This window comes from Bombina bombina, chromosome 3 (assembly GCF_027579735.1).
Source record: "Bombina bombina isolate aBomBom1 chromosome 3, aBomBom1.pri, whole genome shotgun sequence".
NCBI lineage: Eukaryota > Metazoa > Chordata > Amphibia > Anura > Bombinatoridae > Bombina > Bombina bombina.
The window spans coordinates 1,226,384,618-1,226,409,142 of record NC_069501.1 but is presented as its reverse complement, the minus strand read 5'-3'; the positions used below and the strand labels follow the sequence as shown (position 1 = coordinate 1,226,409,142).

At 42.0% G+C, this 24,525-nt stretch overlaps 1 protein-coding gene across 1 annotated transcript in view; it reads right to left on the bottom strand.

The window, feature by feature from the left end:
• Window positions 1-13,801: 13,801 nt before the first annotated feature.
• The window catches only part of WNT11 (Wnt family member 11), a 164,835-nt gene continuing 154,111 nt past the window's right edge, over window positions 13,802-24,525 (bottom strand). The window contains exon 6 of the mRNA XM_053708702.1: window positions 13,802-15,081. Coding sequence (XP_053564677.1) covers window positions 14,907-15,081 — 175 coding nt within the window. The 3' untranslated portion in view covers window positions 13,802-14,906. The remainder of the gene's footprint in view (window positions 15,082-24,525) is intronic.

The following is a 24,525-nucleotide window of genomic DNA, read 5'->3' as shown; positions in this document are numbered from 1 at the left end:
GTTGTCTCGGGTACACCTGTCCAAGGGTATGACCTTTCGCAGGCCAGATTGGACAATTGTAACAACAGATACCAGACTTCTAGGTTGGGGTGCAGTCTGGAATTCCCTGAAGGCACAGGGATCGTGGACTCAGGAGGAGAAACTCCTTCCAATAAATATTCTGGAGTTAAGAGCGATATTCAATGCTCTTCTGGCTTGGCCTCAGTTAGCAACACTGAGGTTCATCAGATTTCAGTCGGACAACATCACGACTGTGGCTTACATCAACCATCAAGGGGGAACCAGGAGTTCCCTAGCGATGTTAGAAGTCTCAAAAATAATTCGCTGGGCAGAGTACCACTCTTGCCACCTGTCAGCAATCCATATCCCAGGCATGGAGAACTGGGAGGCGGATTTTCTAAGTCGTCAGACTTTCCATCCGGGGGAGTGGGAACTCCATCTGGAGGTGTTTGCTCAGTTGATTCATCGTTGGGGCAAACCAGAGTTGGATCTCATGGCGTCTCGCCAGAACACCAAGCTTCCTTGTTACGGATCCAGGTCCAGGGACCCAGAAGCGACGCTGATAGATGCGCTAGCAGCGCCTTGGTTCTTCAACCTGGCTTATGTGTTTCCACCGTTTCCTCTGCTCCCTCGACTGATTGCCAAAATCAAACAGGAGAGAGCATCGGTGATTCTGATAGCACCTGCGTGGCCACGCAGGACTTGGTATGCAGACCTAGTGGACATGTCATCCTTTCCACCATGGACTCTGCCTCTAAGACAGGACCTTCTGATACAAGGTCCTTTCAATCATCCAAATCTAATTTCTCTGAGACTGACTGCATGGAGATTGAACGCTTGATTCTATCAAAGCGTGGCTTCTCTGAGTCAGTCATTGATACTTTAATACAGGCACGAAAGCCTGTTACCAGGAAAATCTACCACAAGATATGGAGTAAATATCTTTATTGGTGTGAATCCAAGACTTACTCATGGAGTAAAGTTAGGATTCCTAGAATATTGTCTTTTCTCCAAGAGGGCTTGGACAAAGGATTATCAGCTAGTTCCTTAAAGGGACAGATTTCTGCTCTGTCTATTCTTTTGCACAAGCGTCTGGCAGAGGTTCCAGACGTTCAGGCATTTTGCCAGGCTTTGGTTAGATTTAAGCCTGTGTTTAAACCTGTTGCTCCCCCGTGGAGCTTAAACTTGGTTCTTAAGGTTCTTCAAGGAGTTCCGTTTGAACCCCTTCATTCCAATGATATTAAACTTTTATCTTGGAAAGTTCTGTTTTTGATGGCTATTTCCTCGGCTCGGAGAGTCTCTGAGCTATCTGCCTTACAATGTGATTCTCCCTATCTGATTTTTCATGCAGATAAGGTAGTTCTGCGTACCAAACCTGGGTTTTTACCTAAGGTGGTTTCTAACAAGAATATCAATCAAGAGATTGTTGTTCCATCATTGTGCCCTAATCCTTCTTCAAAGAAGGAACGTCTTTTACATAATCTGGACGTAGTCCGTGCCTTGAAGTTTTACTTACAAGCTACTAAGGATTTTCGTCAAACATCTTTCCTGTTTGTCGTTTACTCTGGACAGAGGAGAGGTCAAAAAGCTTCGGCAACCTCTCTTTCCTTTTGGCTTCGGAGCGTAATAAGCCTAGCCTATGAGACTGCTGGACAGCAGCCTGCTGAAAGGATTACAGCTCATTCTACTAGAGCTGTGGCTTCCACCTGGGCCTTCAAAAATGAGGCCTCTGTTGAACAGATTTGCAAGGCTGCGAATTGGTCTTTGCTTCACACTTTTTCAAAATTTTACAAATTTGATACTTTTGCTTCTTCGGAGGCTGTGTTTGGGAGAAAGGTTCTTCAGGCAGTGGTTCCTTCTGCTTAATCCTGCCTTGTCCCTCCCATCATCCGTGTACTTTAGCTTTGGTATTGATATCCCACAAGTAATGGATGATCCGTGGACTGGATACACTTAACAAGAGAAAACATAATTTATGCTTACCTGATAAATTTATTTCTCTTGTAGTGTATCCAGTCCATGGCCCGCCCTGTCCTTTTAAGGCAGGTCTAAATTTTAATTAAACTACAGTCACCACTGCACCCTATGGTTTCTCCTTTCTCTGTTTGTTTTCGGTCGAATGACTGGATATGACAGTTAGGGGAGGAGCTATATAGCAGCTCTGCTGTGGGTGATCCTCTTGCAACTTCCTGTTGGGAAGGAGAATATCCCACAAGTAATGGATTATCCGTGGACTGGATACACTACAAGAGAAATAAATTTATCAGGTAAGCATAAATTATGTTTTTTTGTTTGTTTGTTTTTTTTTTTATAATCAACATTTTTTATTGAGGTATGTTAGAAAACATCATACATTTGTGTCATCATTATTGTGGAATACAGATTTGGAAAAATCACAAAAACCAACAAAACACACGCTTGGGTTTTACACATTTTCTACCAAAACACAGGGAAAAATTTACCTAGTTGACATACTTGTGAGTAATATGTAAGATCCCATAGAATATAGAAATCCACATTATCACTAGTAATAAATCAAACTTTGTGATGCGATGAAACAACATATATCTTGTGTTAACGTATTGGTAGGATACAAATCTGGGGGAGTCCCAGCAGCCAACCCAAGCATGCTAGTGTTATATATATTTTCTACTGAGAGACAAATAAAAAATTTACTCAGCAAACATAACTGAAGATAACACAAAAAATCTCTTACAGTATAGGAACCCACATAGTCTCTAACAATAATGCAGGCTTTACTATATAACAACAAAATATTGATACCTCTTTTTAATTTATAATGTAACTTTATACCTATACCTCTTTAGTATGCATTGCTGCCTATTAGAGTGATAATATATATCTGTCCTTTATAAGCCACATCAAACTTATTTGTGAGAGGTATTACATTTGATTTATAGACCTATATAGGTAAAAGGTTAGTGATATATAGCCCCTCATGGGCATGATTTATAAGCCTAAATAGGTAGAAGGTAGCAGGTTAATACCGCAGAAAAAATTCACCAGGTTGGGTGAATGTCTAATATAATATTACCCCCCGGGGACCTACATTAAGTCGCGGGGGGGGGGGGGGGGAGGAGGTGAGTTAAGTAAACAGTCGGTACAAGACAGCCTTCTTCTCTTCTATATGATGTCTCTATATACACTTATCGACATCATGGTGTCACATGGGTGTCAAACCTAAATACTAGCAGGGCCCTTTTATACTAAATGCTTGAATATGCGTTGTTATGAAATTTACAACATATCTGCAAAATCTATTAATGTTTGCCTGTATAATCCCTTAGTGTTTTAAGATAGTAAGGGGAGGACAGATAGAGGCTTAATAGGGGTACTTATACTAAATGTGACACCTAGCGTTTGCAGAGTGTAATATTGTAATATACATAAAATATGACAGACCTATGATTCCATTACATCGGTTAAGTAACAAAGAAATAGAAGACATCCTTTTAGCTAACAAGCTTGCAAGACAAGTAAATATAATACAATGCTCAGTATTACCGGAAGCGTGAAAAAGGTGTGCGAGTATGAGTTCTGTTGCTTAAAGATGGCAATTAATTGCCGTCAGTGATTACTGAAGTATATAGGGTAAAATAAAAAAAAATAAAAAAATTTGCTCGTAGTATATAAAGTAGAGTTAAATATATGCAATAATGGAATCTAATGGAGATTATTTTACATCAGAGTGAGCCAAAGAGAATATTTTATCTTGCGAGAGTGAGGCTCAATACTATTTCTGAGGGCTTCTGAGAAAGAAAAAAAAAAAAGAAAAAAAAAGCCTATCAGCTTGAAATGTGAAACAGGGTATAAAACAGGAGGGGAAAAAATATCATAACAGTCAGATCTGTATTATACAGGTATACAATAGTATAACGTAGACACGCCAATATCATGGGATATTTACAAAGATTTATGTTACCCTTTAGGCATGGGCCCAATACCCAAGGGTGGGTGTGCTGTGTTAATAAAGAGGTAATCCCTAGTGATAAATTTAACGTTCATAGTAGGCTACTGCCCACTTCCATTATGATAATAAACTCTTTCACCTGTAAAAGAAATATATTAGAATACCTAATGGAGGTACCTCAGCAAGTATTAAATGTTAAGAAAAATGACTAAACCAGTTATGAGCTTATAGAGCCTATTGAAATTAATACTGTATAAAGCGAATAGGGGTATTAGCAATAGCTGCACAGGCTTACACAGAGTCTCAATCTAAGTAGAAACATTACCTGTAAAAAGAGTTATGCTAAACATATAATGCGATCCTGAAATTTTAGATTGCAAATTATATATAATATAGAGAAGAAAAAAAAATAACCCAAACATTATTTCAAAGGTATGCAGACAGGGCAATACAAGCTACATTTGTTGAAATTTAGATTAGTAGAGTTCCCAGGAAACATTGTCTTTCATTCTAAGCGAACCTAAGCTGTAACGAAGGAGAGGTCACTGAAAATGATACCAATGAACCCTCCAACAGATCTAGTTGCTAGACATAGAGTCATCCTATACCAGCCTTCCTCAAACAAGTGACCAAAAGATTACTGAGTAAGTCTCTTAGTAAACAAAAGCCAAGTGAGCGTCTTGCCTGCTTTTTATTTTTACAAAGTGTGGTAGGTAGCATCTCGCTGAAGATATGTACCGTGCTGTCTGTAGTGCTGACAGCCTCACCCGATCTGGTGTATTGAATCACAGCTCTCAAAGCAAAGAGCGGCTTCTCTGTGTGAAGATAAGAGACGTCACTGATACCTGGTGTGGACGACTCTGCCACAGTGGATAGATTTCTGGTTCCATCGAGCTGCATGGTATCAAAAAACCCACTGAGGCCGGGGATCAAGATCTCCTTTGTTAGGTATAAGCCGCCTGCTTGCATCGGGATAGCGGCCTGTCGTGATGTTCCGATTCCAGCTCTCAGCTCCATTCTGACCGGTTCAAGCAAAATTGGTCTCCTCTCACTTGCTAGGCTCTCATTTGCGCCCAAATGTGGCTCCCGTGCAGAAGGTTCTATATATGTTCGCGGCAGTCCCAGCCCAGAACTTAGATCTTTGTTGCTCGTTTGTGAGGCCTCATCACTCTCGCCGGGATCGACAGGAGCCGCCATTTTAGTTGTAGAATTAGTGACTGTGCCACGCTGCTCTCTAAGTGCGAGTACCAGACTCTGGAAGTTGGAGTCCAATTGCTGGGTCAATTTCTTTAATGATCTTCTCACCAACTCAGTAAAGTCTGCCATGTCCAGCAGTGCAGCCTAGGATCCAATATAAGATGCGATATAGCTCTGTATCAGTACAGCCACATGAAGCTGTCTTGTAGATTTTCACCACTCAGAAGTCAGAGTAGGCACTTAAAACGGATTAAATAAAGCTGTATGAAGGTTGCTTTTCCCCTTATGATAAAGGGATTCTAAAGAAAGATTCAAGATCATAAATTGAATGTTATAAACGCTATATGTTAAAAGATTTTGCAGGAGCTCGAGATGCAAACGTCCTATCTCTTCTGTAGTTGGCTCCGCCCCCATTTGTTTTTTTTAAAAACGACTTTTATTTTAGTACTGGCAGACTTTCTGCCAGTACTTAAGATGGCGGGGACAATTGTGGGGTGAGGGAGGGAAGAGAGGTGTTTGGGAGGGATCAGGGTGTGTGATGTGTCAGGTGGGAGGCTGATCTCTACACTAAAGCTAAAATTAACCCTGCAAGCTCCCTACAAGCTACCTAATAAACCCCATTCACTGCTAGACATAATACACGTGTGATGCGCAGCGGCATTTAGGGGCCTTCTAATTACCAAAAAGCAATGCCAAAGCCATATATGTCTGCTATTTCTGAACAAAGGGGATCCCAGAAAAGTTTTTACAACAATTTGTGCCATAATTGCACAAGCTGTTTGTAAATAATTTCAGTGAGAAACCTAAAATTGTGAAATGGTGGCATGAAATATACCAAAATGGGCCTAGATCAATACTTTGGGTTGTCTACTATACTACACTAAAGCTACCAAAAAGCAACGCCAAAGCCATATAAGTCTGCTATTTCTGAACAAAGGGGATCCCAGAGAAGCATTTACAACCATTTGTGCCATAATTGCAGTGAGAAACCTAAAGTTTGTGAATTTTTTTTTTTTAAAAAGTGAACTAATTTTTTTATTTGATCGCATTTGGCGGTGAACTGGTGGAATGAAATATACCAAAATGGGCCTAGATCAATACTTTGGGTTATCTTCTAAAAAATATATATATACATGTCAAGGGATATTCAGGCATTCCTGATAGATATATCAGTGTTCCAATGTAATTATTGCTAATTTTGAAAAAAAGTGGTTTGGAAATAGCAAAGTGCTACTTGTATTTATGGCCCCATAACTTGCAAAAAAAGCAAAGAACATGTAAACATTGGGTATTTCTAAACTCAGGACAAAATTTAGAAACTATTTAGCATGGGTGTTTTTTGGTGGTTGTAGATGTGTAACAGATTTTGGGGGTCAAAGTTAGAAAAACTGTGTTTTCTCTTGTAAGGTGTATCCAGTCCACGGATCATCCATTACTTGTCGGATATTCTCCTTCCCAACAGGAAGCTGCAAGAGGATCACCCACAGCAGAGCTGTCTATATAGCTCCTCCCCTTAACTGCCACCTCCAGTCATTCTCTTGCAGCTCTCGACAAACATGGAAGCAGTTAGAGAGACGTGGTGTAATTTTGTTGTTTTTCTTCAATTCAAAAGTTTATTATTTTTAAATGGTACCGGAGTTGTACTATTTTGGTCTCAGGCAGAAAATAGAAGAAGAATCTGCCTGTGGTCTCTAATGATCTTAGCAGGTTGTAACTAAGATCCATTGCTGTTCTCACACATAACTGAAGAGAGAGAGGTAACTTCAGCTTGGGGAATGGCGTGCAGGGTATCCTGCTATGAGGTATGTGCAGTCTAAATTTTTCTAGAGAAATGTAAATGCTAGAAAATGCTGTTAATACCGGATTTATCTGAGGTAAGCCTGATTACAGTGATTTAACAACAACTAGTATCATGCTTGCTGTTAGAGGTAATACTCTTATTATTTTTCACATTTCTGACATATAAAAAGTTTGCTGGAAGTGCTTAAACGTTTTTTATATGCATATTGGTGATAAAACTTTATTGGGGCTTAGTTTTTTCCACATGGCTGGCTAGATTTTGCCTAGGGATAACTTTTTGTAAAGTGTTTTCCAAGCTTGCTGGTCTCATTGCTAGTCTGTTTAAACATGTCTGACATAGAGGAAACTCCTTGTTCATTATGTTTTGAAGCCATGGTGGAACCCCCTCTTAGAATGTGTACCAAATGTACTGATTTCACTTTAAGTTATAAAGACCATATTATGTCTTTAAAAGATTTATCACCAGAGGAATCTGACAAGGGGGAAGTTATGCCGACTAACTCACCCCACGTGTCAGAGCCTTTGACTCCCGCTCAAGGGACTCACGCTCAAGAGGCGCCAAGTACATCTAGCGCGCCCATGGCGTTTACTTTACAAGACATGGCGGCAGTCATGGATAATACACTGTCAGCGGTATTATCCAGACTACCTGGGTTACGAGGAAAGCGAGACAGCTCTGGGGTTAGAAGAAATACAGAGCACTCTGATGCTTCAGTAGCTATGTCTGATACCCCCTCACAATATGCAGAAGCTGAGGAAGGAGAGCTTCTTTCTGTGGGTGATGTGTCTGACTCAGGGAAGATGATGCAACCTGATTCTGATATGGCAACATTTAAATTTAAGCTTGAACACCTCCGCGTGTTACTCAGGGAGGTTTTAGCTACTCTGAATGACTGCGACACCATTGCAGTGCCAGATAAATTGTGCAGATTGGATAAATACTATGCAGTGCCTGTTTTCTCTGATGTTTTTCCGATACCTAAAAGGTTTTCAGAAATTATTACTAAGGAATGGGATAGACCAGGTGTACCGTTCTCTCCCCCTCCTATTTTTAAGAAATTGTTTCCAATAGATGCCGTCACACGGGACTTATGGCAAAAGGTCCCTAAGGTGGAGGGAGCAGTTTCTACCCTAGCTAAGCGTACTACTATCCCTGTCGAGGACAGTTGTGCTTCCAATGGACAAAAAGTTAGAGGGTTACCTTAAGAAAATGTTTATTCAACAAGGTTTTATTCTGCAGCCTCTTGCATGCATTGCCCCAGTCACTGCTGCGGCGGCCTTCTGGTTTGAGTCTCTGGAAGAGGCTTTACAGGTAGAGACCCCATTGGACGATATACTTGACAAGCTTAGAGCACTTAAGCTAGCCAATTCATTTGTTTCTGACGCCATTGTTCATTTGACTAAACTAACGGCTAAGAATTCTGGTTTTACTATTCAGGCGCGTAGGGCGCTATGGCTTAAATCATGGTCAGCTGACGTCACTTCAAAGTCTAAGCTTCTTAATATTCCCTTCAAGGGGCAGACCCTATTCGGGCCTGGTTTGAAGGAGATCATTTCTGATATCACGGGAGGAAAAGGTCATGCCCTCCCTCAGGACAGGTCTAATAAATCAAGGGCCAAACAGACTAATTTTTGTGCCTTTCGAAACTTTAAGACGAGCGCGGCATCAACTTCCTCTAATACAAAACAAGAGGGAACTTTTGCCCAGTCCAAGTCGGTCTGGAGACCTAACCAGGCTTGGAACAAAGGTAAGCAGGCCAAAAAACCTGCTGCTGCCTCTAAAACAGCATGAAGGATTGGCCCCCGATCTGGTAACGGATCTAGTAGGGGGCAGACTTTCTCTCTTCGCCCAGGCTTGGGCAAGAGATGTCCAGGATCCCTGGGCGTTGGAAATTGTATCCCAGGGATATCTTCTGGACTTCAAAGCTTCCCCTCCAAAAGGGAGATTTCACCTTTCACAATTATCTCCAAACCAGATAAAAAGAGAGTCATTCTTACATTGTGTTCAAGACCTCCTAGGTATGGAAGTGATACACCCAGTTCCAAAGAAGGAACAGGGACAAGTATTCTATTCAAATCTGTTTGTGGTTCCCAAAAAAGAGGGAACCTTCAGACCAATCTTAGATCTCAAGATCCTAAACAAATTTCTCAGGGTTCCATCATTCAAGATGGAGACTATTCGTACCATCCTGCCTATGATCCAGGAGGGTCAATACATGACTACAGTGGATTTAAAGGATGCTTATCTTCACATTCCGATACACAAAGATCATCATCGGTTTCTCAGGTTTGCCTTCCTGGACAGGCATTACCAGTTTGTAGCTCTTCCCTTTGGGTTAGCTACAGCCCCAATAATCTTTATGAAGGTTCTGGGGTCACTTCTGGCGGTCCTAAGGCCGCGGGGCATAGCAGTAGCCCCTTATTTAGACGACATTCTGATACAGGCGTCAAATTTCCAAATTGCCAAGTCTCATACGGACATAGTTCTGGCATTTCTGAGGTCGCACAGGTGGAAAGTGAACGAAGAGAAGAGTTCTCTATCCCCTCTCACAAGAGTTTCCTTTCTGGGAACTCTGATAGATTCTGTAGAAATGAGGATTTACCTGACAGAGACCAGGTTATCAAAACTTCTAAATTCTTGCCGTGTTCTTTATTCTACTTCTCGCCCTTCGGTGGCTCAGTGTATGGAAGTAATCGGCTTAATGGTAGCGGCAATGGATATAGTGCCCTTTGCCCGCCTACATCTCAGACCGCTGCAACTCTGCATGCTCAGTCAGTGGAATGGGGATTACACAGATTTGTTCCCCCTACTAAATCTGGATCAAGAGACCAGGGATTCTCTTCTCTGGTGGCTATCTCTGGTCCATCTGTCCAAAGGTATGACCTTTCGCAGGCCAGATTGGACAATAGTAACGACAGATGCCAGCCTTGTAGGCTGGGGGGCAGTCTGGAACTCCCTGAAGGCTCAGGGATCGTGGACTCAGGAGGAGACCCTCCTCCCAATAAACATTCTGGAATTAAGAGCGATATTCAATGCTCTTCAAGCTTGGCCTCAGCTAGCCTCAATGAGGTTCATCAGATTTCAGTCGGACAACATCACGACTGTGGCTTACATCAACCATCAAGGGGGAACAAGGAGTTCCCTAGCGATGTTGGAAGTTTCAAAGACAATTTGTTGGGCAGAGTTTCACTCTTGCCACCTATCAGCTATCCATATCCCAGGTGTAGAGAACTGGGAGGCGGATTTTCTAAGTCGACAGACTTTTCATCCGGGGGAGTGGGAACTCCATCCGGAGGTGTTTGCACAATTGGTTCAACGTTGGGGCGAACCAGAACTGGATCTCATGGCGTCTCGCCAGAACGCCAAACTTCCTTGTTACGGATCCAGGTCCAGGGATCCCAAGGCAACTCTGATAGATGCTCTAGCAGCGCCTTGGTCCTTACCTGGCTTATGTTTTTCCACCGTTTCCTCTGCTCCCTCGTCTAATTGCCAAAATCAAGCAGGAGAGAGCATCAGTGATTTTGATAGCGCCTGCGTGGCCACGCAGGACTTGGTATGCAGATCTAGTGGACATGTCATCTCTTCCACCATGGACTCTGCCTCTGAGACAGGACCTTCTACTTCAGGGTCCTTTCAACCATCCAAATCTAATTTCTCTGAGACTGACTGCCTGGAGATTGAACGCTTGATTTTATCAAAGCGTGGCTTCTCCGAGTCAGTCATTGATACCTTAGTTCAGGCACGGAAGCCTGTCACCAGGAAAATCTATCATAAGATATGGCGTAAATATCTTTATTGGTGTGAATCCAAGGGTTACTCATGGAGTAAAGTCAGGATTCCCAGGATATTATCTTTTCTCCAAGAAGGATTAGAAAAGGGATTGTCAGCTAGTTCCTTAAAGGGACAGATTTCTGCTCTGTCTATTCTTTTGCACAAGTGTCTGGCGGATAGTCCAGACGTTCAGGCGTTTTGTCAGGCTTTAGTTAGAATCAAGCCTGTGTTTAAACCAGTTGCTCCGCCATGGAGTTTAAATTTGGTTCTTAAAGTTCTCCAAGGCATTCCGTTTGAACCTCTTCATTCCATAGATATCAAGCTTTTATCTTGGAAAGTTCTGTTTTTGGTAGCTATTTCCTCGGCTCGTAGAGTTTCTGAGTTATCTGCCTTACAGTGTGATTCCCCTTATCTGATCTTCCATGCAGATAAGGTAGTTTTGCGTACCAAACCTGGGTTTTTACCTAAGGTGGTATCAATCAGGAGATTGTTGTTCCGACATTGTGTCCTAAGCCTTCTTCAATGAAGGAACGTCTATTACACAATCTTGACGTGGTTCGTGCTTTAAAGTTTTATTTACAAGCTACTAAAGATTTTCATCAAACATCTGCTTTCTTTGTTGTCTACTCTGGACAGAGGAGAGGTCAAAAGGCTTCGGCAACTTCTCTTTCGTTTTGGCAAAGAAGTATAATACGCTTAGCTTATGAGACTGCTGGCCAGCAGCCTGCTGAAAGGATTACAGCTCATTCTACTAGAGCTGTGGCTTCCACATGGGCTTTTAAAAATGAGGCTTCTGTTGAACAGATTTGCAAGGCGGCGACTTGGTCTTCGCTTCATACTTTTTCAAAGTTTTATAAATTTGATACTTTTGCTTCTTCGGAGGCTATTTTTGGGAGAAAGGTTTTACAGGCAGTGGTACCTTTCGTTTGAGTTCCTGCCTTGTCCCTCCCTTCATCCGTGTACTTTAGCTTTGGTATTGGTATCCCACAAGTAATGGATGATCCGTGGACTGGATATACCTTACAAGAGAAAACATAATTTATGCTTACCTGATAAATTTATTTATCTTGTGGTGTATCCAGTCCACGGCCCGCCCTGTCATTTTAAGGCAGGTATGTTTTATTTTTAAACTACAGTCACCACTGCACCCTATGGTTTCTCCTTTCTCTTGTTTGTCTTCGGTCGAATGACTGGAGGTGGCAGTTAAGGGGAGGAGCTATATAGACAGCTCTGCTGTGGGTGATCCTCTTGCAGCTTCCTGTTGGGAAGGAGAATATCCCACAAGTAATGGATGATCCGTGGACTGGATACACCACAAGAGAAATAAATTTATCAGGTAAGCATAAATTATGTTTTTTTCCATTTCTTCCTCATATATTATATATATTTTGTTATAGTAAATTATAAGATATGATGAAAATAATGGTATCTTTAGAAAGTCCATTTAATGGTGAGAAAAATGGTATATAATATGTGTGGGTACAGTAAATAAGTAAGAGGAAAATTACAGCTAAACACAAACACAGCAGAAATGTAAAAATAGCCTTGGTCCCAAACGCTCAGAAAATGGAAAAGTGCTGTGGTCCTTAAGGGGTTAAATAAAGTAAAATTGTATGACCAACAAATACATAATAATAAAGACAATGCAAGAACAGTAGATTGTTTCTTAAAATTAAAAAATGATGTCTATTTCCCTGCTCCTGTATCATGTGACAGCCATCAGCCAATCACAGACTCATGTGTTTATACACTGTGAACTTGTGAACTCTTACACATGCTCAGTAGAAATGAGTGCCTCCTAAAGTGTGCATACAAAAAAGTGCGCACAATTTGATGTTCTCTCTGTATCTTAAACTTTAATTTTGACTTTAGTGTCCCTTTAAACCTTATCTTACAAAAATTAAAGTAAAAAAATAAATAAAAAAAATAATAATATTAAATGCATAGGTTAAGTAACATGAAATGCATGTTTGTGCACAACTGAACTCTAGTGGCAGGTTGTTCACTGACTGATAATGTCAAATAAGTCTTTTGGTAGGTATGGACATCGCCTACAAGGAAAAAAAAATGGGTTTGGCACAAGAAAATTAATTTAAAAAAAATACATTTTAAAATACCCTCTTTTAGATGTAATTGATAAAAAATATTAACTTAAAAGGGGCATTACACACTCTAAAAGTAATTTAAAAAATGTGCTAAACTTACCACAGCAGAGGAGATAAGATAGCAGGTTTTTAAACATAGGGAAGTGCCCATTATTATATGGAGTCTAAAGCATTATACTTTTTTCTTCAATATTTAAACAACTAATATAATTTTAAAAAAATACATTTGCATATTATTCTTAGGTCAGCCTTTATTTAAAAAACATAATTATGCCTAGTATTAAATCTCTTGTATGCCCCTATAAAATGATAGTAAACACCTTGGGGCATATTTATCAAGGTCTGTCGGACCTGATCCGACAGTGCGGATCAGGTCCGACAGACCTCGCTGAATACGGTGAGCAATTCAGCATTGCACCAGCAGCTCACAAGAGCTGCTGGTGCAACGCGGCCCCCTGCAGACTCGCGGCCAATAGGGGGGTGTCAATCAACCCGATCGTACTCGATCGGCTAGATTTCCGTCGATGTCTATCCGCCTGCTCAGAGCAGACGGACAGGTTATGGAGCAGCGGTCTTTGTGACTGCTGCTTCATAACTGCTGTTTATGGCGAGCCTGCAGGCTCGCCAGAAACACGGGCATCAAGCTCCATTCGGAGCTTGATACATATGCCCCCTTGTGTTATTAAATGTATAATTGTGCATAGTATGTTTCTTTGCATACATACCTTCATTATTTATTTCCTCCCTTTCCCTGTAAGTCTTAAAATTGTGGCTTTTCCAGTTTTAAGAACTGGAAGGGAACAAGGCAGGTTTCACAAAACTAATCCTGCCACATATCCGTCAATAATTGGCTGTAGCAGAAATGATAAGATTACAAACCGCTAAGCAATAGAAATTATACCAACACTAGCTAGATTTGTGTACTCCAGTAATACATTTGGATGGAATTTGACTATTCAAAAACAATTTTAGCAAATAAGGTATAAAAGCACACAATCACTTAATATTTTTAATTTATTATCTGCAATATTATCTTGTCTACAGTCTCTTCAATGCTTGTTCTTTTTTTTTCCTTTAATGTAAGATATAAAGGACATATTTCTATATTATTTATGAAGCCTCTTTCATCAAATTTCTGATTAATGTTACATTTTGATGAGTAAGCCAACAAAATGGCATAGGAAGTTGTTTTATTTATCTCACAAAACAAAAAAACAAGAACGTTTCATAAATATACCACCTTCCGTAAAGTATTTACAGCTAAAATGCATTTTTTTTTAAAAAAAGTTGTAAACTAATATAAAAAATATATTGTAGAAACCATTTTACCTTTAGTATTTATTACATACAAACTTTAAGCTGTTTAATTACACATATAATTATATATAAAAAGGTACAATAAAGAAAAAGCAAATGCTATATTTATAAATATCTCTGTATGTTCTGCATACAAAAGAAAATTTGTACATCCGCCGACAGTGAGATTTCACCGTTGTCATGGCATTTTTTTCATTTATTTTTTGAGATGCAAGAAAAAAAAAGTCTGTTTGACTTTGTTCTACGCTGAAATAGATGGATTTCCCAAGAATGTAAACAATGCTTCTGCAAAGGAATTGATTGTACTCATCTGTCAATTATATCTTTCACTTTTCACACTTTGTATTTGCCTGCAGTTCCTATACAGGTTCCCTTTTCTTATGCAAAAAAAAAAATACATTTCCACATACTTCCCAAAGAAGTTCTTTTAAACAGCAGTTGATAACACCAGACTCTGTAAGATTTCAGTTAGATATTCCAAAGTTAGTTGCACATCAAAAAAAAAATGCCAGAATCCTCTTTTTTCCTCCATAAAAATAACATTCATATTTTAGAAGTTGCGTTGCGTTGGCAGCAGAGAAAACCACTTGGCCCATGGTCTTCTTTAAATCAGTCAAAAATGCCTTACACAAAAGTCTTTATTTATTTTTTTCCTACATTGTATTTTTGGCACTTTTTTTTTTTAACCATTATAAACAAAGAGTCTGGAGAAAAAGTAATTCCATTCTGAAGGGCAGTGCTGTAGGATTGGCTGCTGTTTGGATTTGTGTTAATGGTTTACTTTTCATTTGCAAACATATCTCTCGATAGTCCTTTCACATTTTTTGCAAGTCACATAGCAACACCAGTGATATTTGCAGTGGCATCTTTCAATGACTGTGTCCATGTAGGGGTTGTATCCTCTGCCGCAGCACATTAAATCACAACTGTCACTGCCATTGGATGTTTTATTACATTGTCTGAAAAAGAACAAAGAACATTAATCATTACACAACAACATATGGCATTGTTTAAGCACAAAACAGGCTCAGAAATGTCTTTAGCAACCTGGCAGCAAATGCCTCAATTTAACTGAAATAAAACAAGCACATCAGTACTAATATATTGTGCAGCACTGACATTCTGTTGCAATGTCCTTGGATGCCATTGCAATGTGGAATGTAATGCATCAAGTAGAGTATGGTGATTTTTTTTTTTGGCAATTTACTAAAACAGATGTATAAAGAAAAGAACAAAAAAAAACCTGTACAATGGGCACTTGTTTTTATAGTGCGTCTATGTAATAAGTTTGGGCTGCCCTTGGCACTGGTAAATAACTATTTGAACTCATATTTATCTCATATCCCTTACAACTGGTGACCAGGGGAGCATGGAAGTGTCATGCACCCACACTAGAATTGTGCCCCTAAACTATGTATCAGTGATTTGTAATATAACATAGCAATAGGAGAGCATCGTGCCATATTATTACCCCTAAATTGTGAGTCTTTCTACAAAATCCTACTGCCCTAGGCACAGGTCTGATTTCCCTAGGTCAAAGTATGTACAAATTTACCTAAGAAAGTGCTCTACAGTTGGTTGCTTGAACTCCCACCCCCACCCCGCCCCCCCATAATTGCAGCATTAGAGTGGCTTTGCCAGTCAGAATGCCACTGCTCATCTCTTCTGTTTGCTTTAGTGCGCTCAGTTAGCACCCAAGCTGACAAGATTTAGGGTAGTAGTTAACCCAGCTCCAGAGCACTTTCTAAGCTAAATTTTGGCTAAATACGTGATGTCCGATTTCAATACTATTTACAGAGGTATTTCAGATTATTGCCACAAAGGGTTTTATTTAAGCAAACTTCCTCTTAATGTTGGTATCCTTTGAATGGATTTACAGGCTATACATTAAAAAGATGACTTTGAATTGATTCATGAAATACTTAGATATGCATAATTATATATATAGTTATACAAGACTGAGTAGACCGGCCATTGGAGGTGTTCTCTGCGACAATCTCAGAGGTTCTGTTTGAAAATCATAATAGGCAGAGAGAGAGAGATAGGTAAAAGGCTTTATGTATAAAGATAGGTCAGCTCATAGAGTCCCTGGTTTTAGTGCAATCCTTACCATTCTTCTGAGGTCAGTACAATTAATACTGTAATTTACTGTGTATATGTGTCTGTATATATACGTAATGTATAGTGATTATATCATTGCTCTGTGTATGTTACTGGTAACATAAAGAGTGTGTGTGCATGTGTATATATATATATATATATATATATATATATATATATATATATATATATATATATATATACTGTATAGTGATTATATCATTGCTCTGTGTATGTTACTGGTAACATAAAGAGTGTGTGTGCATGTGTATATATATATATATATATATATATATATACTTACTGTATAGTGATTATATCATTGCTCTGTGTATGTTACTGGTAACATAAAGAGTGTGCATGCGTATATATATATATATATATATATATATATATATATATATATATATAGTGATTATTTAATTGCTCTGTGTATGTTACTGATAACATATACAGTGTGTGTGCGTGTGTGTGCATGTGTATATATATATATATATATATATATATATATATATATACTTACTGTATAGTGATTATATCATTGATCTGTGTATGTAACTGGTAATGCCAGTAACATACACAGTGTGTGTGCGTGTTAATTATTATGACCCTGGGGAAGTCTCCCTATGGGTGATGGGGGAAACCAGACGTGGACTCCTTGCCCAGTGTGCTTAGAGGAATGTGGCTGCACCTCACTGACGAGGCCCATAGGAGGCCGAAACGATCGTCTGGGGTTGTCATGTTCCTTGTTCAGAGGAGAATTGCCTGGTATTTCGGGGCTGGACTGACCTTACTTGGCGGGATCAGACTGATATACTTCAGGAAAGTTTTCTTCTGTGAAAAGCACACTGGTCTAAAAGAGGCTGCTTCCGGGTGGTAAATCGCCATAGAACAAGCCACTGAGCTGTTGTTCGTTCCTGGTAGAGCGCTTCTCTCTTTGTATGCAAATTATTATGACCCTGGGGAAGTCTCCCTATGGGTGATGGGGGAAACCAGACGTGGACTCCTTGCCCAGTGTGCTTAGAGGAATGTGGCTGCACCTCACTGACGAGGCCCATAGGAGGCCGAAACGATCGTCTGGGGTTGTCATGTTCCTTGTTCAGAGGAGAATTGCCTGGTATTTCGGGGCTGGACTGACCTTACTTGGCGGGATCAGACTGATATACTTCAGGAAAGTTTTCTTCTGTGAAAAGCACACTGGTCTAAAAGAGGCTGCTTCCGGGTGGTAAATCGCCATAGAACAAGCCACTGAGCTGTTGTTCGTTCCTGGTAGAGCGCTTCTCTCTTTGTATGCAAATTATTATGACCCTGGGGAAGTCTCCCTATGGGTGATGGGGGAAACCAGACGTGGACTCCTTGCCCAGTGTGCTTAGAGGAATGTGGCTGCACCTCACTGACGAGGCCCATAGGAGGCCGAAACGATCGTCTGGGGTTGTCATGTTCCTTGTTCAGAGGAGAATTGCCTGGTATTTCGGGGCTGGACTGACCTTACTTGGCGGGATCAGACTGATATACTTCAGGAAAGTTTTCTTCTGTGAAAAGCACACTGGTCTAAAAGAGGCTGCTTCCGGGTGGTAAATCGCCATAGAACAAGCCACTGAGCTGTTGTTCGTTCCTGGTAGAGCGCTTCTCTCTTTGTATGCAAATTATTATGACCCTGGGGAAGTCTCCCTATGGGTGATGGGGGAAACCAGACGTGGACTCCTTGCCCAGTGTGCTTAGAGGAATGTGGCTGCACCTCACTGACGAGGCCCATAGGAGGCCGAAACGATCGTCTGGGGTTGTCATGTTCCTTGTTCAGAGGAGAATTGCCTGGTATTTCGGGGCTGGACTGACCTTACTTGGCGGGATCAGACTGATATACTTCAGGAAAGTTTTCTTCTGTGAAAAGCACACTGGTCTAAAAGAGGCTGCTTCCGGGTGGTAAATCGCCATAGAACAAGCCACTGAGCTGTTGTTCGTTCCTGGTAGAGCGCTTCTCTCTTTGTATGCAAATTATTATGACCCTGGGGAAGTCTCCCTATGGGTGATGGGGGAAACCAGACGTGGACTCCTTGCCCAGTGTGCTTAGAGGAATGTGGCTGCACCTCACTGACGAGGCCCATAGGAGGCCGAAACGATCGTCTGGGGTTGTCATGTTCCTTGTTCAGAGGAGAATTGCCTGGTATTTCGGGGCTGGACTGACCTTACTTGGCGGGATCAGACTGATATACTTCAGGAAAGTTTTCTTCTGTGAAAAGCACACTGGTCTAAAAGAGGCTGCTTCCGGGTGGTAAATCGCCATAGAACAAGCCACTGAGCTGTTGTTCGTTCCTGGTAGAGCGCTTCTCTCTTTGTATGCAAATTATTATGACCCTGGGGAAGTCTCCCTATGGGTGATGGGGGAAACCAGACGTGGACTCCTTGCCCAGTGTGCTTAGAGGAATGTGGCTGCACCTCACTGACGAGGCCCATAGGAGGCCGAAACGATCGTCTGGGGTTGTCATGTTCCTTGTTCAGAGGAGAATTGCCTGGTATTTCGGGGCTGGACTGACCTTACTTGGCGGGATCAGACTGATATACTTCAGGAAAGTTTTCTTCTGTGAAAAGCACACTGGTCTAAAAGAGGCTGCTTCCGGGTGGTAAATCGCCATAGAACAAGCCACTGAGCTGTTGTTCGTTCCTGGTAGAGCGCTTCTCTCTTTGTATGCAAATTATTATGACCCTGGGGAAGTCTCCCTATGGGTGATGGGGGAAACCAGACGTGGACTCCTTGCCCAGTGTGCTTAGAGGAATGTGGCTGCACCTCACTGACGAGGCCCATAGGAGGCCGAAACGATCGTCTGGGGTTGTCATGTTCCTTGTTCAGAGGAGAATTGCCTGGTATTTCGGGGCTGGACTGACCTTACTTGGCGGGATCAGACTGATATACTTCAGGAAAGTTTTCTTCTGTGAAAAGCACACTGGTCTAAAAGAGGCTGCTTCCGGGTGGTAAATCGCCATAGAACAAGCCACTGAGCTGTTGTTCGTTCCTGGTAGAGCGCTTCTCTCTTTGTATGCAAATTATTATGACCCTGGGGAAGTCTCCCTATGGGTGATGGGGGAAACCAGACGTGGACTCCTTGCCCAGTGTGCTTAGAGGAATGTGGCTGCACCTCACTGACGAGGCCCATAGGAGGCCGAAACGATCGTCTGGGGTTGTCATGTTCCTTGTTCAGAGGAGAATTGCCTGGTATTTCGGGGCTGGACTGACCTTACTTGGCGGGATCAGACTGATATACTTCAGGAAAGTTTTCTTCTGTGAAAAGCACACTGGTCTAAAAGAGGCTGCTTCCGGGTGGTAAATCGCCATAGAACAAGCCACTGAGCTGTTGTTCGTTCCTGGTAGAGCGCTTCTCTCTTTGTATGCAAATTATTATGACCCTGGGGAAGTCTCCCTATGGGTGATGGGGGAAACCAGACGTGGACTCCTTGCCCAGTGTGCTTAGAGGAATGTGGCTGCACCTCACTGACGAGGCCCATAGGAGGCCGAAACGATCGTCTGGGGTTGTCATGTTCCTTGTTCAGAGGAGAATTGCCTGGTATTTCGGGGCTGGACTGACCTTACTTGGCGGGATCAGACTGATATACTTCAGGAAAGTTTTCTTCTGTGAAAAGCACACTGGTCTAAAAGAGGCTGCTTCCGGGTGGTAAATCGCCATAGAACAAGCCACTGAGCTGTTGTTCGTTCCTGGTAGAGCGCTTCTCTCTTTGTATGCAAATTATTATGACCCTGGGGAAGTCTCCCTATGGGTGATGGGGGAAACCAGACGTGGACTCCTTGCCCAGTGTGCTTAGAGGAATGTGGCTGCACCTCACTGACGAGGCCCATAGGAGGCCGAAACGATCGTCTGGGGTTGTCATGTTCCTTGTTCAGAGGAGAATTGCCTGGTATTTCGGGGCTGGACTGACCTTACTTGGCGGGATCAGACTGATATACTTCAGGAAAGTTTTCTTCTGTGAAAAGCACACTGGTCTAAAAGAGGCTGCTTCCGGGTGGTAAATCGCCATAGAACAAGCCACTGAGCTGTTGTTCGTTCCTGGTAGAGCGCTTCTCTCTTTGTATGCAAATTATTATGACCCTGGGGAAGTCTCCCTATGGGTGATGGGGGAAACCAGACGTGGACTCCTTGCCCAGTGTGCTTAGAGGAATGTGGCTGCACCTCACTGACGAGGCCCATAGGAGGCCGAAACGATCGTCTGGGGTTGTCATGTTCCTTGTTCAGAGGAGAATTGCCTGGTATTTCGGGGCTGGACTGACCTTACTTGGCGGGATCAGACTGATATACTTCAGGAAAGTTTTCTTCTGTGAAAAGCACACTGGTCTAAAAGAGGCTGCTTCCGGGTGGTAAATCGCCATAGAACAAGCCACTGAGCTGTTGTTCGTTCCTGGTAGAGCGCTTCTCTCTTTGTATGCAAATTATTATGACCCTGGGGAAGTCTCCCTATGGGTGATGGGGGAAACCAGACGTGGACTCCTTGCCCAGTGTGCTTAGAGGAATGTGGCTGCACCTCACTGACGAGGCCCATAGGAGGCCGAAACGATCGTCTGGGGTTGTCATGTTCCTTGTTCAGAGGAGAATTGCCTGGTATTTCGGGGCTGGACTGACCTTACTTGGCGGGATCAGACTGATATACTTCAGGAAAGTTTTCTTCTGTGAAAAGCACACTGGTCTAAAAGAGGCTGCTTCCGGGTGGTAAATCGCCATAGAACAAGCCACTGAGCTGTTGTTCGTTCCTGGTAGAGCGCTTCTCTCTTTGTATGCAAATTATTATGACCCTGGGGAAGTCTCCCTATGGGTGATGGGGGAAACCAGACGTGGACTCCTTGCCCAGTGTGCTTAGAGGAATGTGGCTGCACCTCACTGACGAGGCCCATAGGAGGCCGAAACGATCGTCTGGGGTTGTCATGTTCCTTGTTCAGAGGAGAATTGCCTGGTATTTCGGGGCTGGACTGACCTTACTTGGCGGGATCAGACTGATATACTTCAGGAAAGTTTTCTTCTGTGAAAAGCACACTGGTCTAAAAGAGGCTGCTTCCGGGTGGTAAATCGCCATAGAACAAGCCACTGAGCTGTTGTTCGTTCCTGGTAGAGCGCTTCTCTCTTTGTATGCAAATTATTATGACCCTGGGGAAGTCTCCCTATGGGTGATGGGGGAAACCAGACGTGGACTCCTTGCCCAGTGTGCTTAGAGGAATGTGGCTGCACCTCACTGACGAGGCCCATAGGAGGCCGAAACGATCGTCTGGGGTTGTCATGTTCCTTGTTCAGAGGAGAATTGCCTGGTATTTCGGGGCTGGACTGACCTTACTTGGCGGGATCAGACTGATATACTTCAGGAAAGTTTTCTTCTGTGAAAAGCACACTGGTCTAAAAGAGGCTGCTTCCGGGTGGTAAATCGCCATAGAACAAGCCACTGAGCTGTTGTTCGTTCCTGGTAGAGCGCTTCTCTCTTTGTATGCAAATTATTATGACCCTGGGGAAGTCTCCCTATGGGTGATGGGGGAAACCAGACGTGGACTCCTTGCCCAGTGTGCTTAGAGGAATGTGGCTGCACCTCACTGACGAGGCCCATAGGAGGCCGAAACGATCGTCTGGGGTTGTCATGTTCCTTGTTCAGAGGAGAATTGCCTGGTATTTCGGGGCTGGACTGACCTTACTTGGCGGGATCAGACTGATATACTTCAGGAAAGTTTTCTTCTGTGAAAAGCACACTGGTCTAAAAGAGGCTGCTTCCGGGTGGTAAATCGCCATAGAACAAGCCACTGAGCTGTTGTTCGTTCCTGGTAGAGCGCTTCTCTCTTTGTATGCAAATTATTATGACCCTGGGGAAGTCTCCCTATGGGTGATGGGGGAAACCAGACGTGGACTCCTTGCCCAGTGTGCTTAGAGGAATGTGGCTGCACCTCACTGACGAGGCCCATAGGAGGCCGAAACGATCGTCTGGGGTTGTCATGTTCCTTGTTCAGAGGAGAATTGCCTGGTATTTCGGGGCTGGACTGACCTTACTTGGCGGGATCAGACTGATATACTTCAGGAAAGTTTTCTTCTGTGAAAAGCACACTGGTCTAAAAGAGGCTGCTTCCGGGTGGTAAATCGCCATAGAACAAGCCACTGAGCTGTTGTTCGTTCCTGGTAGAGCGCTTCTCTCTTTGTATGCAAATTATTATGACCCTGGGGAAGTCTCCCTATGGGTGATGGGGGAAACCAGACGTGGACTCCTTGCCCAGTGTGCTTAGAGGAATGTGGCTGCACCTCACTGACGAGGCCCATAGGAGGCCGAAACGATCGTCTGGGGTTGTCATGTTCCTTGTTCAGAGGAGAATTGCCTGGTATTTCGGGGCTGGACTGACCTTACTTGGCGGGATCAGACTGATATACTTCAGGAAAGTTTTCTTCTGTGAAAAGCACACTGGTCTAAAAGAGGCTGCTTCCGGGTGGTAAATCGCCATAGAACAAGCCACTGAGCTGTTGTTCGTTCCTGGTAGAGCGCTTCTCTCTTTGTATGCAAATTATTATGACCCTGGGGAAGTCTCCCTATGGGTGATGGGGGAAACCAGACGTGGACTCCTTGCCCAGTGTGCTTAGAGGAATGTGGCTGCACCTCACTGACGAGGCCCATAGGAGGCCGAAACGATCGTCTGGGGTTGTCATGTTCCTTGTTCAGAGGAGAATTGCCTGGTATTTCGGGGCTGGACTGACCTTACTTGGCGGGATCAGACTGATATACTTCAGGAAAGTTTTCTTCTGTGAAAAGCACACTGGTCTAAAAGAGGCTGCTTCCGGGTGGTAAATCGCCATAGAACAAGCCACTGAGCTGTTGTTCGTTCCTGGTAGAGCGCTTCTCTCTTTGTATGCAAAATATATATATATATATATATATATATATATTTATATAAATATATATATATACAGGTAGCCGTCAGTTTACGCAGGGGTTAGGTTCCAGAAGGAATGGTTGTAAATCGAAACCATTGTAAATTGAAACCCAGTTTATAATGTAAGTCAATGGGAAGTGAGGGAGATAGGTTCCAGGCCCCTCTCAAAATTGGCATAACTAACACCGAATACATTATTTTTAAAGTTTTGAAATGAAGACTTTAAATGCTAAACAGCATTATACACCTAATAAAATAATCACACAACACAGAATATATAATTAAACTAAGTTAAATGAACAAAACATTTGCTAAACAGCATTATAAACCTAATAAAATAATTACACAACACAGATTTTACTTGCATTTTTCTGCAAACAGTTCTTTCTATGCATTCCAATCTGGACTGATATATAGACAGGAAGATCTTGTTCCTTTGCAAGCTGCTCGATAGCTCAGGTCTGGTTAAACTGATTAATTTCAGCTTGCTTATCTTTGCTGCAACACAAGCGGACAGCTCCACCTACTGGCTATTTTAATCAATGCACTGCTTCTCAATGCTTTTCAATAGCAGTCACATGACTGAAAAAAAAAGGTCGTTATTATGAAACGGTGCAAAATGAACCGTTGTAAAATGAGGGCCACCTGTATATATATATATATATATATATACACATACTGTATATATATATATATATATATATATATATATATATATATATACTGTATAGTGATTATATCATTCATCTGTGTATGTTACTGGTAATGCCAGTGATTCGATCCACAGTTAGTGCTAGATCATTAGTTATGTATGTTATATAATATTATGTGAACTGTGATTGCAATATGTAATTGATGATGTCATAGTATATCAGTTATACTGTTGCTGAGGTCACATGATATCATCAATGTAGCTTATAACATCATATGAGGAATGATGCAATTTGTCATGTGATATATGGTTTTATCAACCCTGCCTCAGAGGTTTAAATTCGTGGACATGTCTTAAAGGAACATGAAACCCCAAAATGTTCTCTCATCATTCAGATAGAGAAAACAATAAAAAAATGTTTCCTATTTGCTTCTTTTATCAAATTTGCTTCGTTCTCATGTTATCCTTTGTTAAAGAGATCGCTAGGTAGGTAGCATGCACGTGCCTTAAGCGCTACATGACAGGAAATAGTGCTGTCATCTAGTGCTCTTGTTGCAAAACTGTTGCCATATAGTGCTGCAGACACGTGCACGCTCCTGAGCTTACAGCCTTGCTTTTCTACAAGGGATAACAAGAAAACAAAGAAAATGTGATATTAGAAGTAAATTGAAAAGTTGTTTAAAATTCTATGTTCTATCTGAATCATGAAAGAAATTTTTGGGTTTCATATCCATTTAAAGGGACATGAAACTC